Source organism: Phascolarctos cinereus, unplaced genomic scaffold, assembly GCF_003287225.1.
Source record: "Phascolarctos cinereus isolate Bilbo 61053 unplaced genomic scaffold, phaCin_HiC Scaffold_5;HRSCAF=322, whole genome shotgun sequence".
Lineage (NCBI taxonomy): Eukaryota > Metazoa > Chordata > Mammalia > Diprotodontia > Phascolarctidae > Phascolarctos > Phascolarctos cinereus.
The window spans coordinates 9,537,064-9,549,659 of record NW_027555958.1 but is presented as its reverse complement, the minus strand read 5'-3'; the positions used below and the strand labels follow the sequence as shown (position 1 = coordinate 9,549,659).

Sequence of the window (12,596 nt, the reverse complement as noted above, 5' to 3'; positions counted from 1 at the left end):
TGCACAAACCCCCTGAAGCTCTGGATAGTGTATCCTCCCACCCAGGAAGCAGAGCCCTACTTTAACAAAAAGTTGAAAATCAACTACTGGGCTGGGAGAATGAGCAAACAATGGAAAAACTCTGATTATTGAAAGTGACTGTGGTGACAAGGAAAATCAAAACACACACTCAGAAGAAAACAGAATCAGAGCTCCCATATCCAAAGCCTCCAAGAAAAGTATGAATTGGTCTCAGGCCATGGAAGAGCTCAAAAAGGATTCTGAAGATCAAGTAAGAGAGGTAGAAGAAAGATCAGGAAGAGAAATGAGAGTGATGTAAGAAAATCATGAAAAAAGAATTAACAGCTTGGTACAGGACACACAAAAAAAATACTGAAGAAAATAACACCTTAAAAAACAGACTAGGCCATACAGAAAAAGAGGCCTAAAAATTCACTGAAAAGAAAAAAAGACTCCTTAAAAAGTAGTATTGTCCAAATGGAAAAAGAGTGACCAAAAGGTCACTGAAGAAAATAATTCCTTAAAAATTAGAATGGAAAAAAGTAAGCTAATGACTTTATGAGAAATCAAGAAACAAAAGAACAAAACTAAAAGAATGAAAAAATAGAAGACAATGTCGAATATTTCACTGAAAAAACAACTGACCTGGAAAATACCAGGAGAGATAATTTAAAAATTATTGCACTACCTGAAAGCTATTATAAAAAAAAGAGCCTAGACATAACCTTTCAAGAAATTATCAAGGAAAACTGCCCTGATAGTCTAGAACCAGAGAGTAAAATAGAAATTGAAAAAATCCACCTCCTGAAAGAGATCCCAAAAGGAAAACTGCCAGGAATATTATAACCAAATTCCAGAGCTCCCAGGTCAAGGAGAAAATACTGCCAGCAGCCAGAAAGAAACAATTCAAGTATCATGGAGCCATAGGCAGAATAACACGAGATTTAGCATCTACATTAAAGGATTGAGGGGGTTAGAATATGATATTCTGAAGAGCAAAGGAGCTAGAATTAAAACGAAGAATCACTTATCCAGCAAAACTGAGTTTAATCCTTCAGGGGAAAAAAAATAGACATTCAGTGAAAAAGAAGACTTTCAAGCATTCTTGATGAAAAGACCAGAGCTGAGTAGAAAATCTGACTTTCAAATACAAGACTCAATAGAAGTATGAAAAGGTAAACAGGAAAGGGAAGTCATATAAGGGATTTAATTAAGTTTAAACTGTTTACATCCCTATAGGGGAAGATGATACTTGTAACTCATAAGACCTTTCTCATTATTAGAGTAGCTAGAAGGAGCATATATAGACAGAGGGCACAGGGTGAGTTGAACATGAAGGGATGATATCTAAAAAATAAAATTAAGGGGTGAGAGAAGAATGTACTGGGAGGAAAGGGAAAGAGAGAAGTAGAATGGAGTAAATTATCTCATATAAAAGAGGTAAGAAAATGATTTTACAGTGGAGGGAAAGATGAGGGAGGTGGGGGGGCTAATGAATGAACTTTATTCTCATCAGAATTGGCTCAAAGAGGGAATAACAGACCCACTTAACTGGGTATAGAAATCTATCTCACCCTACAGGAAAGTGGGAGGAGAGGAAGGGGATAAGAGAAGGATGGATGATAGAAGAGAGGGCAGATTGAGGGAGGGGCTACTCAGAAACAAAACACTTTTGAGGAGGGACAAGGTGAAAGGAGAGAGAGAATAGAATAATGGGGGGGGGGAATAGGATGGAGGGAAATACATTTAGCAATAGTAATTGTGGAAAAAATTTTGAAGCAAGTTTCTCTGATAAAGTCCTCATTTCTCAAACACACAGAGAATGGAGTCAAATTTATAAAAATAACAGCCATTTCCCAACTGATAAATGATCAAAAGATATGATCAGTTTTCAGATGAAGCAATCAAAGCTATCTACAGCTACATGAAAAAACATTGTCACTAGTGATTGGAGAACTGCAAATTAAAACAATTCTGAAGTACTACCTCATATGTCTTAGCTTGGCTAACAGGACAAAGAAAATGACATATGTTGGAGGGAAGGTGGGAAAAATGAGATTTTAACGCACTATTGATGGAGTTGTGAAACAATTCTACCATTCTGTTGAGCAATTAGCAACTATGCCCAAAGGGTTACAAAACCAGGCACACCCTTTTGACCTAGCAATACCACTACTAAGTCTGTATTCCAAGAGATAAAAAACAAAAAGGAAAAGGACTTATGTGTACAAAAATATTTATAGCAGCTCTTCTATGGGGGTAAAGAATTAGAAGGTGAGGATGCCTATCAATTGGGGAATGGCTAAACAAGCTGTGGTATGTGATAATAATGCAATATTATTGTACTATAAGAAATGATGAGCGGGACGCTCTCAGAAAAAGCTGGGAAGACTTACGTGAGCTGACACAAAGTGAAATGTGCTGTGTATAAAGTAATAGCAATACTGTAAGATGATCTGTTGTGAATGACTTAGCTATTCTCAGCAACACAATAATCCAAGACAACTCTGAAGGACTTATGATGAAAAATGATATCCATCCCCAGATGAAAAACTGAGTGTCTGAATATAAACTGCATGAAGCAGAGCTTTTTTACTTTTTCTTTTTTTTCTTGTCTATGTTTTGTTTCATAACATGACTATTATGAATATGTTCTGCATGACTGCACATGTATAATTAAAAAAAAAATCAATGTATTCGCATCTCAAGGCCAGGCAGACATGTTTGCTTTCACTCTATCACTGGGATGTATTTGAACGGGGCAGGGGGGGGGACAACTTTAGAAACCACCTAGGACATATCTCTTACCTTATGCCTAGGAAACTGAGGCCTGGCGGGAGACAGGACTTGCTTGGGCCACACAGAAGCAGCTGCTTGGCTGCACTGGGGTCTGTCACAGAGCCAAGCCAAGAGCGGGACCAAGACTGTACTCGGCGACATTGTGTATCACACAAAGAACCAGGAATTCCCACTGTGGAGGGACCTAAAGCCCACCCCTAACCTCACCTGAGAAAGGGTCCTTTTCAGGTTGGTAGCACTGGGGTCGGTGTTACATGCATCAGTAACATCAATGAGGCCTGAGTTTGGTCCTGAAAAGCTGGAACGAAAACACACAGATTACTTTAGTGCACAAAGAGGACACAGCAGGATAAAGATAACATTTCTGAGTAAGAACCAGATATAGAACACACACAGAGCGAAACAATTACAACGTTCATCGTCAGAGCTTGATGATGCTTATCTGACTTAGGAAAAAAACGTAACTTACATATGAGAGTCTTCATTCATTAGCTGGAGAGAAAGGGAAGGAAAAATCCATTAAAACACCAATATTTTCTGCAGAAAATGTTAAAAAAAAACCCCTCTCATTACCACAACACATACCTTGGAAGGAATAAAAGTGGAAAAGAAAGGCGACAATTTGGACTCCACAGAAAGGGGAGGCAATTCATCCAGTGGTACTCCCTTTGTTATTTTTTCTCGCATACTCAAATACTTAAATTTCAGATCTCCAAAAAGGGACAGCAACGCAGATCCTAATTCTGTTTTAGCAAAATCACTTGCAAAATTCCTGTTAAGCAGTAAAAAGTAGGTGAGTACATATCCCTACACCTTGGGCTTTAAACACACATGCTTATCACTACTGTTGAGAGAAACGATTATGTCTTTCTTATATGAAGAGCCAATTATTAAATTAGGACTAAGATTTTTCTCTCCTTTTATGTCCTCATTCCCTGTAGGCTACTCAGTCAGCCTTTGAAGGGTGGGATTGACAAAAGAGATGAAATCTTGGGCAGATGCACCCCCCTGGGAAAATTTAGATCAAAAGGTAAAGAGATTCTAGTCTGGTGAAATCCAGTCCATTCACTGTGTTTTAAGTCAACCAGGTGGGAGTACAGGGGGAACCCCTGTTGTCTAGGGTACCCTAGGTAGGGGCAGTCTGGAGAAGAGGTAAGTATCTTTGTCCAAGACTGAGTGATCAGACCCCCCCCCCCAGCCCCTCATTAGAATAAGCCCACCTCTCATTATAATATTCATTCTCTCATTACTTATTAACCAATCAGATTTAATTTCCACCCTCAGGAACACCCACTCTTCCAAGGGCATATAAGCGTTGAGTGAGTTCCATCTGGCATTTAAGAGTGCCATTGATCCCTTTTATTAATTATCAACTGGCATAATTAACAAAATGACTACCCAGAAACTATGTCTCTCAAACTTTTTACATGTCACATTGTACAAAATGGACATAGATAGATTTCTATCAAGATTAAAAAAAGTTTTCAGAAGAATAATGAAATAACTAACAGAGTTATATCTCTAGGGCCACTGTTGGGAACCTGGAGGAGGAGGCAGCCCACTCCCAACAGGAGTCCTCCTGGGGCTGGCACTGACCAATCCTTCCCACTACCCATGAGGAGCAGGCATTTAAAGGGGACACTCACTCTGGAGTCAGCCACCTCGCCCAGACTAGCACAATTCACACAACACTCCATTCCCCCCAACCATAACAAAACATTTTTAGACACCAGACTAAGATTCATGATTATTAATTTTGTGACATGCTAACACCTGGTTTTTTTCTGATGTGTTTCAGATAGACAATATTTTAAAAAGCAATCAATACATGCCTAGTAAAACTTTCCTTTTCTTCCATTACAAGTCTGTAAATTTTCCAACAATGCTGATGACACATCTGATAATGGGCTTTTAAAAGCAGCAACTCTGCCTTTATGGCTCTCTGCAGTGTTTTCTGACAACATTTGGAAGAAACATCCCTCTCCACGTCTTTAGAAGGTTGACACAGACTTTAAAACAAAGAGCAGGATTAGGTCAAAACTCAGAATGAATCTATTTAACATTAAGAGCAAGCTGTTCATTTTCTAGATTTTTATCTTAAATCAGTTTCTACAGGTGACTGAGAATTTTGCACGAACAACACTTCTAGAAAATGACTTGAGATTTAAAGATAAATCCGTTACTTTTAAAAATAAAGAAAACATCTTAATAAGCCACCCTTTTCTAAGATAGGCATTATTATAGTAAGGGTTTCTCATTTACCTGCTGGCACTGGGAAAGGCAAGGGATGCAGCTTCCTGTCTCGTATCAGGACAGAGACAGAATCTGAGCTCTTTGTATATTAATGCATTTTTCCAAAGGAATAAAAGGGTTTGATTGCTATCACTGTGTTGTAAAAATTACAATTACAATTCAAATCTGGCCTAAGACCAAACACTTGACAGTTACTAGCTGCGTGACCCTGGGCAAGTCACTTAACCCCAACTGCTTAAAAACAAAAACCAAAAAAAAACAAACAAACCCCAAATTACAATTACAACCTTCAAAAGCCAAGGCGCTGAATTCACCTATTAAATGGAAGACTGTACCAGTATAGCTTAGACAAAGAAGCCAACAACTTTCTGCCTAAAAGAAACACATTTAACTTATAGATGCACACACCAGTTTAAAGTGAAGAGCTAGAACGCAGTGTACTGTGCCTCCGCTGCATGTAAAACAAATAAACCAGAAGTTGTGATCATGTATTTCAACAAAGAAACAAAAAATATATGCCATCAAGGAAGACAGGGAAACTGCATTACACTTACAAGTTCCAGAGATGGTGAGATGTCAATTTTGTGTATGTGTACGCAGGCAGGCAGACAGACATACAGACATGACCACATGGAATAGTAGTGGAGCAGTTAAAGGAAAGGCAGCAGAGAGAGTCTGGCCAAGAGAGGGAGCCAGGCAGACAAGGTGATAAAACAGAAGGAGGGGTTATTAAGGGAGACTGCAGAGTATCCACCGAGCCATTAAAAATGTCTAATGCCTTGCACGTATTAGGTGTTTAACAAATACTAAATCTGAATTTTTTGAAGGAACTACATAAGCATCTGTCCTGGGCTGTTTGGACATGGCTAGAGAGTAGGGATTGAAACAACTCTTAAGGTTCCTTTGGCCATTTCATTCCACTAAAATGATGTCAGCCGGGAAGACACAATCCAATTTTGACTTTTCATATCCTTGTCATTCACAATCGATTATAAAAGCATCATATAAATCATATCACATACCTCTCAGGGTTTTTCTTTATGTCTTTGACATCAAATTTATTTTTCAATTCCAGGCAATCCTGAAAACATTTTAACAAACAATTAGAAATGTTCAGTGATGGAAATCAAGATACCACACAAGCAGACCACCAGAAACTCCCTATTAGTATACCAAATGTAACCACTTTTGTGCTTTTACACCCTATCATTCACAATTTTTGTGGAGTAGTGAGGGGAGGAATTCAGGGAGGCTTCATAGGAGATAAAACCAAAAAAAGCTTAATATTACCTTAATTAAGAAACTGTCATTAGCTTTTGAATTCTCAACTGGAAAAGACTTTTCTTGGTCTTTGGGGAAAATCCCTCGTGAGTGGCACTCTTCCTCTGCCCACTGCTGCAGACAGGACCAGTCTGTGTTGCAGGCAATGCTTCTCAGCTTCTCCTCCGGCCACTCACCGGGCCGTGTTTTGTTCATCATGGTTATTTCTGTATTGCTTGACGTGGAGGCTACAGAAGACCTTGCGCTTGTGGCCCTGCTCGTGGTGAAACAGGCCCTAAAATCAGAGCTGGCATCAACTATCTGGTTCACTGTAACTGCTGCACTGGCTGCACCCACCGAGTGCTTGGGATACTTGGGTTCCACATCGATAAGGTGTGTTTTGCTGGCCGCTTTTGTAGGGCTATCTTCTTCTATCAAATGACTCTCTTTAGCTGAAACCTTTGGCATTGTCATGGGAAAATCTAAACCTGGCTTGTTAGTGCTCTGGATGAATTTATAACACAACTGGTCACAGGCAGAAATATCAGATTCATCAAAAATAAAAGTTGTAGAACTCTGCCAACATTTGCTGGGCTGCTGTGATACCGCTGAAGCTCTTTCTAGGAACAAACCAGGGTTTTCCATACTCTTCAGAATGGTGTTCTCTTCCCCTGCTTCCCCACAGACATCTTTCTTCTCAGTCATCTGAGGCTCCCTTTTGTCAGGAGAAATACTGGCTTTGCATGTCTGCTGAGGTATCCCTGGACTGCTCAGTAATTGAGAAGTCTGACTGCAGGCAACGTCCTGCTCTTCTGCAGTATCACTCATGTGTACCATGCCATCAAGTAAACTCTGGTTTGTGAAACTTGTCTCTTGTTCTCCGCAGCTACAGGACTTCTGACCATGGTACTCGGTTAGAGACAGGTAATCATGAAGCTCAGGCATCGCGGCCATATCTTCTTCTTGTGTATGAGTGGGAGTTGACTTACAGGAGAAGAAGGTGCCACCTTCCAGTTTGTTCACATGATTCTTGCCCAGACCATTAGCACAGTCAATTTCATAATCTGGATTTTCCATCTCTATGACTTCTGAATTACGGGTACATAGTGTCTTAATTTGGTCAAAATCTAAATGATAACCAGAGCAATCTTGCTCTTCAGCACTGTGATATTCCTGCTGGGAATCTTCACCCAGATCAAGCTTCTGAACATCACTACCAATAATCTCCTTGTAATCTACATTTCTGCAGATGCCTTCCAAAACTCTAGAATCTTTGTTTTGGTCTTTCAAAATATCAAAAAATTGCTCTTCTTTTTGCATTTCAAGATCTGCCTCTGAACTCAAATACATAAAGTGTTCTTTCAACTTAGAATCTGAGTCTGGGATATTGATGGAATAGGTATCATTCAAGAGAGCATAGTCAACTATACCTGAGAGGTCACTAGACTGATAGGGAACTCTCCCAAGAGAGGCAGGGGGGCTCCCTGAGAAGGACAGCTCAGACACCTCCCCTTTGTCCAAGAGGCTCATGTTGTCTTTATCCATCTGCTCCAATATCAAGAAATTGCAGTGATCATGAGAAATAGTGAACAGACTTTCACCACTGATGTTTTTATCACAATAATGAGAGGCCAGAAAGAACTGTTTTCTCTTGGGACTTGATGGCTCATCTGAAAGCAGAAGAAGCATGGTAAAAATGTGCCTTTCAACAAGATTCTCCACCAACAGGCAGGCTCCGGGGCCACTCCACTTCCGAACACACTGGTGGTGGGGAGGTTGTTTCTGACACCCAGCCTTAATCTTTAATGCTAACCCACCATTCTCAAATCTGCCCTCTGGGGCCTCTCCTACAAGGGGGAAGAGTACCTTTTGGGTACTTAAAACCCTCTTACACTCTAGCCCTGGCCTTTCATGGCACCTCCCCCAAACTTTATCTTCCCCAGTTACTTCTGTAACCCATCCCCCATTGTTCTCAACTCAAACTCATACAATCAAAGAAAAAAAAAAGCAAGAATGGAGGTGGTCACCGAGTTACCAGACCTCAGCCTATATTATGAAGCCATAACCATCCAGACTGTCTGGTACTGGGTAAACAAGATAGGTCTGCATTGAAGCTCTTCACCACTTGGCTCCTGCCAACTTTCGCAGCAGATGAATCCTGAGTCTCCTTCACCCATGCTCTGGGCCTGTCTGCTGCTCCTTTTGTGGGATGGTCTGTCTCCAGGCCAGGCCAAAAGACACTCCCTCCTCACTTCTGATACTACTTTTGGCATACCATCTTTCTCTACTCTCCCATCTGCATGATGTGACTTTGCATTTACTCTGTTTATCCTCAGGTACGGACAGGCTGCTTCCCCAATAGAACATAAGCTTCTTGGGGGTGGGAACAGTTTTATTTTTGTCTTAGCATCTGCTGCATCCAGCACAGTGCTTGGCCTCGAGCAGCTACACTTAAAAAATGCTTAGACAAGGAAGACTCAGGATCCAGTGAACCTGGGAGCCCAGTATTTGATAATAAGACTCCTCTATTGGACAAAACTGGTAAGAAAAATGAAGAGCAGTCCTGCAGAAATTAGGTTAAGACGGGCTTCTTATATGATACGCCACAATAAGCATCAAATGAAACTAACTATAAAAGATCATTTTAAAAAATCTGGAACACGGAAAGCCACCTTTCACAACTATGGCACCAGGAAAACTTTTTTTAAAGACACACACACATACACAAATCACTAAGTAGCTGTATGTAATGCTTGGAAAGAATGAACAGTAGTACTAATAATCATAGAAAGAGACTTATTTGCATTCTATCACATACTAATTTAAGTCAAAACTAACTTTGGTGGACAGGATTCTGGGAAGATGAAACAGGTCACAAAATTTCAAGCTCTCTGGCTTTCCCCTCCTAAACAAAAGAGCACCTCAGGGAAAACGCAGAGCACCAAAATAAACAAGTGTTTGGACAGAACAGTGGTCTGCCTGGGATAACCAGAGAAGACCTGAGATTTGTTCCCTGTGAAGTATAAACACCCCCATGCTTTGAGCCCTGGGGCTAGCTGGGTTGGGAGGTAGCCTCAGCCCAGCCACAGGAATTTTCACCTCCTAAACAGCCTAAGGAGTCGAGAATCAGAGTGGGATTAGGAGAGGGAGAAGTTTGAGGGAATGTTCGCTGATAAAGAATTCCAGACCCAGCTGGGCTGGGACAGAAGGAACCAGCACACGCTGGGTGAGTGCAGAAGCAGTGGGCCCAGGATGCCGCTGGCTGTGGGCACTCCCGGGAGGGTGGAGGTCTTGGTTTTGGTTCCAAGGCAGAGAAGATAACTGAAGGAGGATCTGAGGCCAGAAACACCATCCCCCATAACCCAGGGCTAGAGGTGATTACAATAATAAGCTGCTACAAATTTTTAAAAAATGAGCAGGCAAAGGAGAAAGAATCTCACCACAGAAAGTTACTATGGGAATAGAGAAGACTGGGGTTCACCTTCAGAGGAAGATATTGAAGCAAAAAAAAAGAGCCTTTCTTACTAAGTTAAATTTATAAGAATACAAGTCATTCCCCAATTGATAAATGGTCAAAGGATGTGAACAGGCACGGATGAAGAAATTTTAAAAAAATGCTTTAAATCACTATTAATTAGAGAAATGCAAATTAAAACAACTCTGAGATACCACCTCACACCTATCAGATTGGCTAAAATAACAAAAGGGAAAATGATGGTTGGTGGTTGTCCCTTGTTCTTGAAGAGAACCAAAATCACATCACTACATCAGAGTCACGTCACAAGGCATCCGACCGGGGTTGATCAGACCAATAAGAGCTCAGAATGTTTTACCACAGGTTGGGCACAAACAGTCTGTGGGAACCTTTGGGGCAGATTCTCTTAAGCTTGCCTATCTTGCATTTCTCTTGAGCTATTTCAGTTCTGCTCTGCTCATAGAACACAGCACCATCTCTGATGTGGGCACACCATGCCAAGCACTCCCATGCCAATGTCTCCCATGTCACACAATCGACTCCAAAGTTCTTTTTTTTTTTTTTAGGAAGACTCAACATTTATTAAGCACCTTTCGTGTGAAAGGCACGGTGCCAAGATACAAAGATTGACACAAAGTTTCTGCCCTCAAGGGGGTTAAAGCCTAATATGAGTTTATGTAATACAAAAAAAAAAAGATATAAAATGAAGGAACAATGAGCTCCATTCTTTACTGTTCCAAGTCTTGACCAGCTGTCATTCCCACCTACCCCTACACATAATATCAGTTTTCAATTAACAGGCCATCCCTTTAATGATGGGATTATTTCAATCACTATTAATTAGTTCTCTTTAGAGAATTAACTCAACCCAAATAGATATGGGAACTCATTTGATTAATAATTTGAAAACAAGGTACGAAGGAGTTTTCAATTAATAGGCCACCCCTTTAATGGCCAGGCAATTCAGTCATTATTAGTTCTCCCCAAAGAACCCTAACAACCCAAACAGATATGGGAAACCACTCCACTAATGTTTGAAAACAGGGCAATCTCTGACAGTGATGAAGTGGATTTGCTGAAAGCCTATAAAATAGGGGCTGGCTCTCCCTATCTTTATTCCTTTGTATCCCTGATTTCCCCACTCCCAGTCTGCCTGGGAATCCAGGCTGTCAGTTAACTATTTTAGTCACAGGACCTAGACCCCCCCCCCCCCCCGAAATGTCCAGCTGGGCTTTCCTGCCATGACACATAATCTCATTAAGTAGATGACTAAAGTTACAACACTCAGCCACATCCTCCAGAACTTTCCCTACAAGAGGACAAGCTTCACATGGCATGAGACTTGGCTTTATTCAAGCCTCTTCCTTTTCAAGACAGAAAACACAAAACCAAGGGATGGAGTAGAATGGTCTTTTCCTATTAAGATGAAAACAAGGAAACTCAGAACTAGATCATTTGGCCCTTGCTCTTCTTATCTCCCCCCAGTTCAAAATGCTTATGCCTCTTAATGGCAAGCATCCTCTCAGACCTGCAGTTGGGTTATACACAGCCAAGCCTCAGTATAATCTTTTTGGTGGCCTTTGCGTTTTTTTGGTTTTGCTTGACCACCAGAGCCACTCTGCTGCTGACTGTATCGCCTTTTTCCCTGCACATACAGGGAATCCTTATATTTCTTGTGCCGCCTCACTTTGTGAGGCTAGTGCTTGCCGCACCTTTTGCACAAAGTTCGGTGGGTTTTAAGGACATTCACCACAGGATAGCGCCTCACTTCCACCCGGGCTTCTCTGACGTCCAAGCCGCTGCAATCCCTCAGCCAAGCGTTCACAGGCAAGGACAATGATGATGGAGGAAAACTCAATTCCAAAGTTCCTAAGAGAGACCTCGAGAGTGTCCCTGAATCGCTTCTTCGGACCACCATATGAACACTTGCCCTGTGTGAGTTCTCCCTAAAAGTCTTTTTGGCAAGCAAACATTTTACATTTGAATGGCATGGCCAGCCCACTGGCATTCTGCTCTCTGCAGCAGAGTTTGAAGGCTCAGCAGTTTACCTCAAGAAAGGACCTCAGGCTCTGGCATCTTACTGGCCAGGTGATCTTCCGAATCTTCCTAAGACAATTCCAACGGAAGTGATTCCGTGTCCTGGCACGGCACTGGTAGACTGTCCAGGTTCCACAGGCAGACAACAACAAGTCAGCACAGTGGCTCTGTAGACTTCAGTTTGGTAGTCAGTTTAATATCTCTTCTCTCCCACACTTTCCTTCAGAGCCTCCCAAACCCTGAGCTAGCTCCGGCATGAGTCAACCTCATCAATGCGTACATCCTTGGAAAGTCAACTGCCAAGGTGGGGGAACTTAGCCACAGTATTCAAAACTTCTCAATTTGCTGCAACCAATGGTTCCTCATACTGGTGGTGTGGTGGCTGATAGAGCACTTGTATTTTCCTGGTGCTAACTGGTAGGCCAAAATTAGCACAAGCCGCTGAGAACAGAACCATACTTTGTTGCATCTCAGCTTCAGAGACTGCATCGAGTGCACAATCATCTGCAAATATAAAGGCATGCACCAACACTCCCTCCACTTTGGTCTTGGCTTGTAGCCTTTTCAAGCTGAAGAATGTACCATAAATGTGGCAGCTGACTTTGATGCCACGTTCCTCCTCACTGAAGACGTTCGAAGATACCATGCTAAAAAGCATGGAATAAGCACGCAGCCTAGTTTCATTCCACCGATAACTGGGAAAGCACGAGCGCACCATCCATTATCCAGAACCCAGGCAAGCATGCCATTGTGAAACTGACATACAATACTG

General features: G+C 41.5%; 1 protein-coding gene and 1 pseudogene across 3 annotated transcripts in view; both read right to left on the bottom strand.

Moving 5' to 3' along the window:
- The window catches only part of RBM44 (RNA binding motif protein 44), a 31,930-nt gene that overhangs the window by 16,007 nt on the left and 3,327 nt on the right, over positions 1-12,596 (bottom strand). For all 3 annotated transcript variants that reach the window (XM_020972239.2, XM_020972236.2, XM_020972237.2), the window contains exons 2-7: positions 6,343-7,982; positions 6,075-6,133; positions 4,632-4,808; positions 3,385-3,571; positions 3,269-3,291; positions 3,007-3,097 (exon numbers count right to left, since the gene is read on the bottom strand). In XM_020972239.2, coding sequence (XP_020827898.1) covers positions 3,007-3,097; positions 3,269-3,291; positions 3,385-3,571; positions 4,632-4,808; positions 6,075-6,133; positions 6,343-7,982 — 2,177 coding nt within the window. The remainder of the gene's footprint in view (positions 1-3,006; positions 3,098-3,268; positions 3,292-3,384; positions 3,572-4,631; positions 4,809-6,074; positions 6,134-6,342; positions 7,983-12,596) is intronic.
- Positions 11,234-11,705, bottom strand: LOC110198016 (large ribosomal subunit protein eL42-like; annotated as a pseudogene).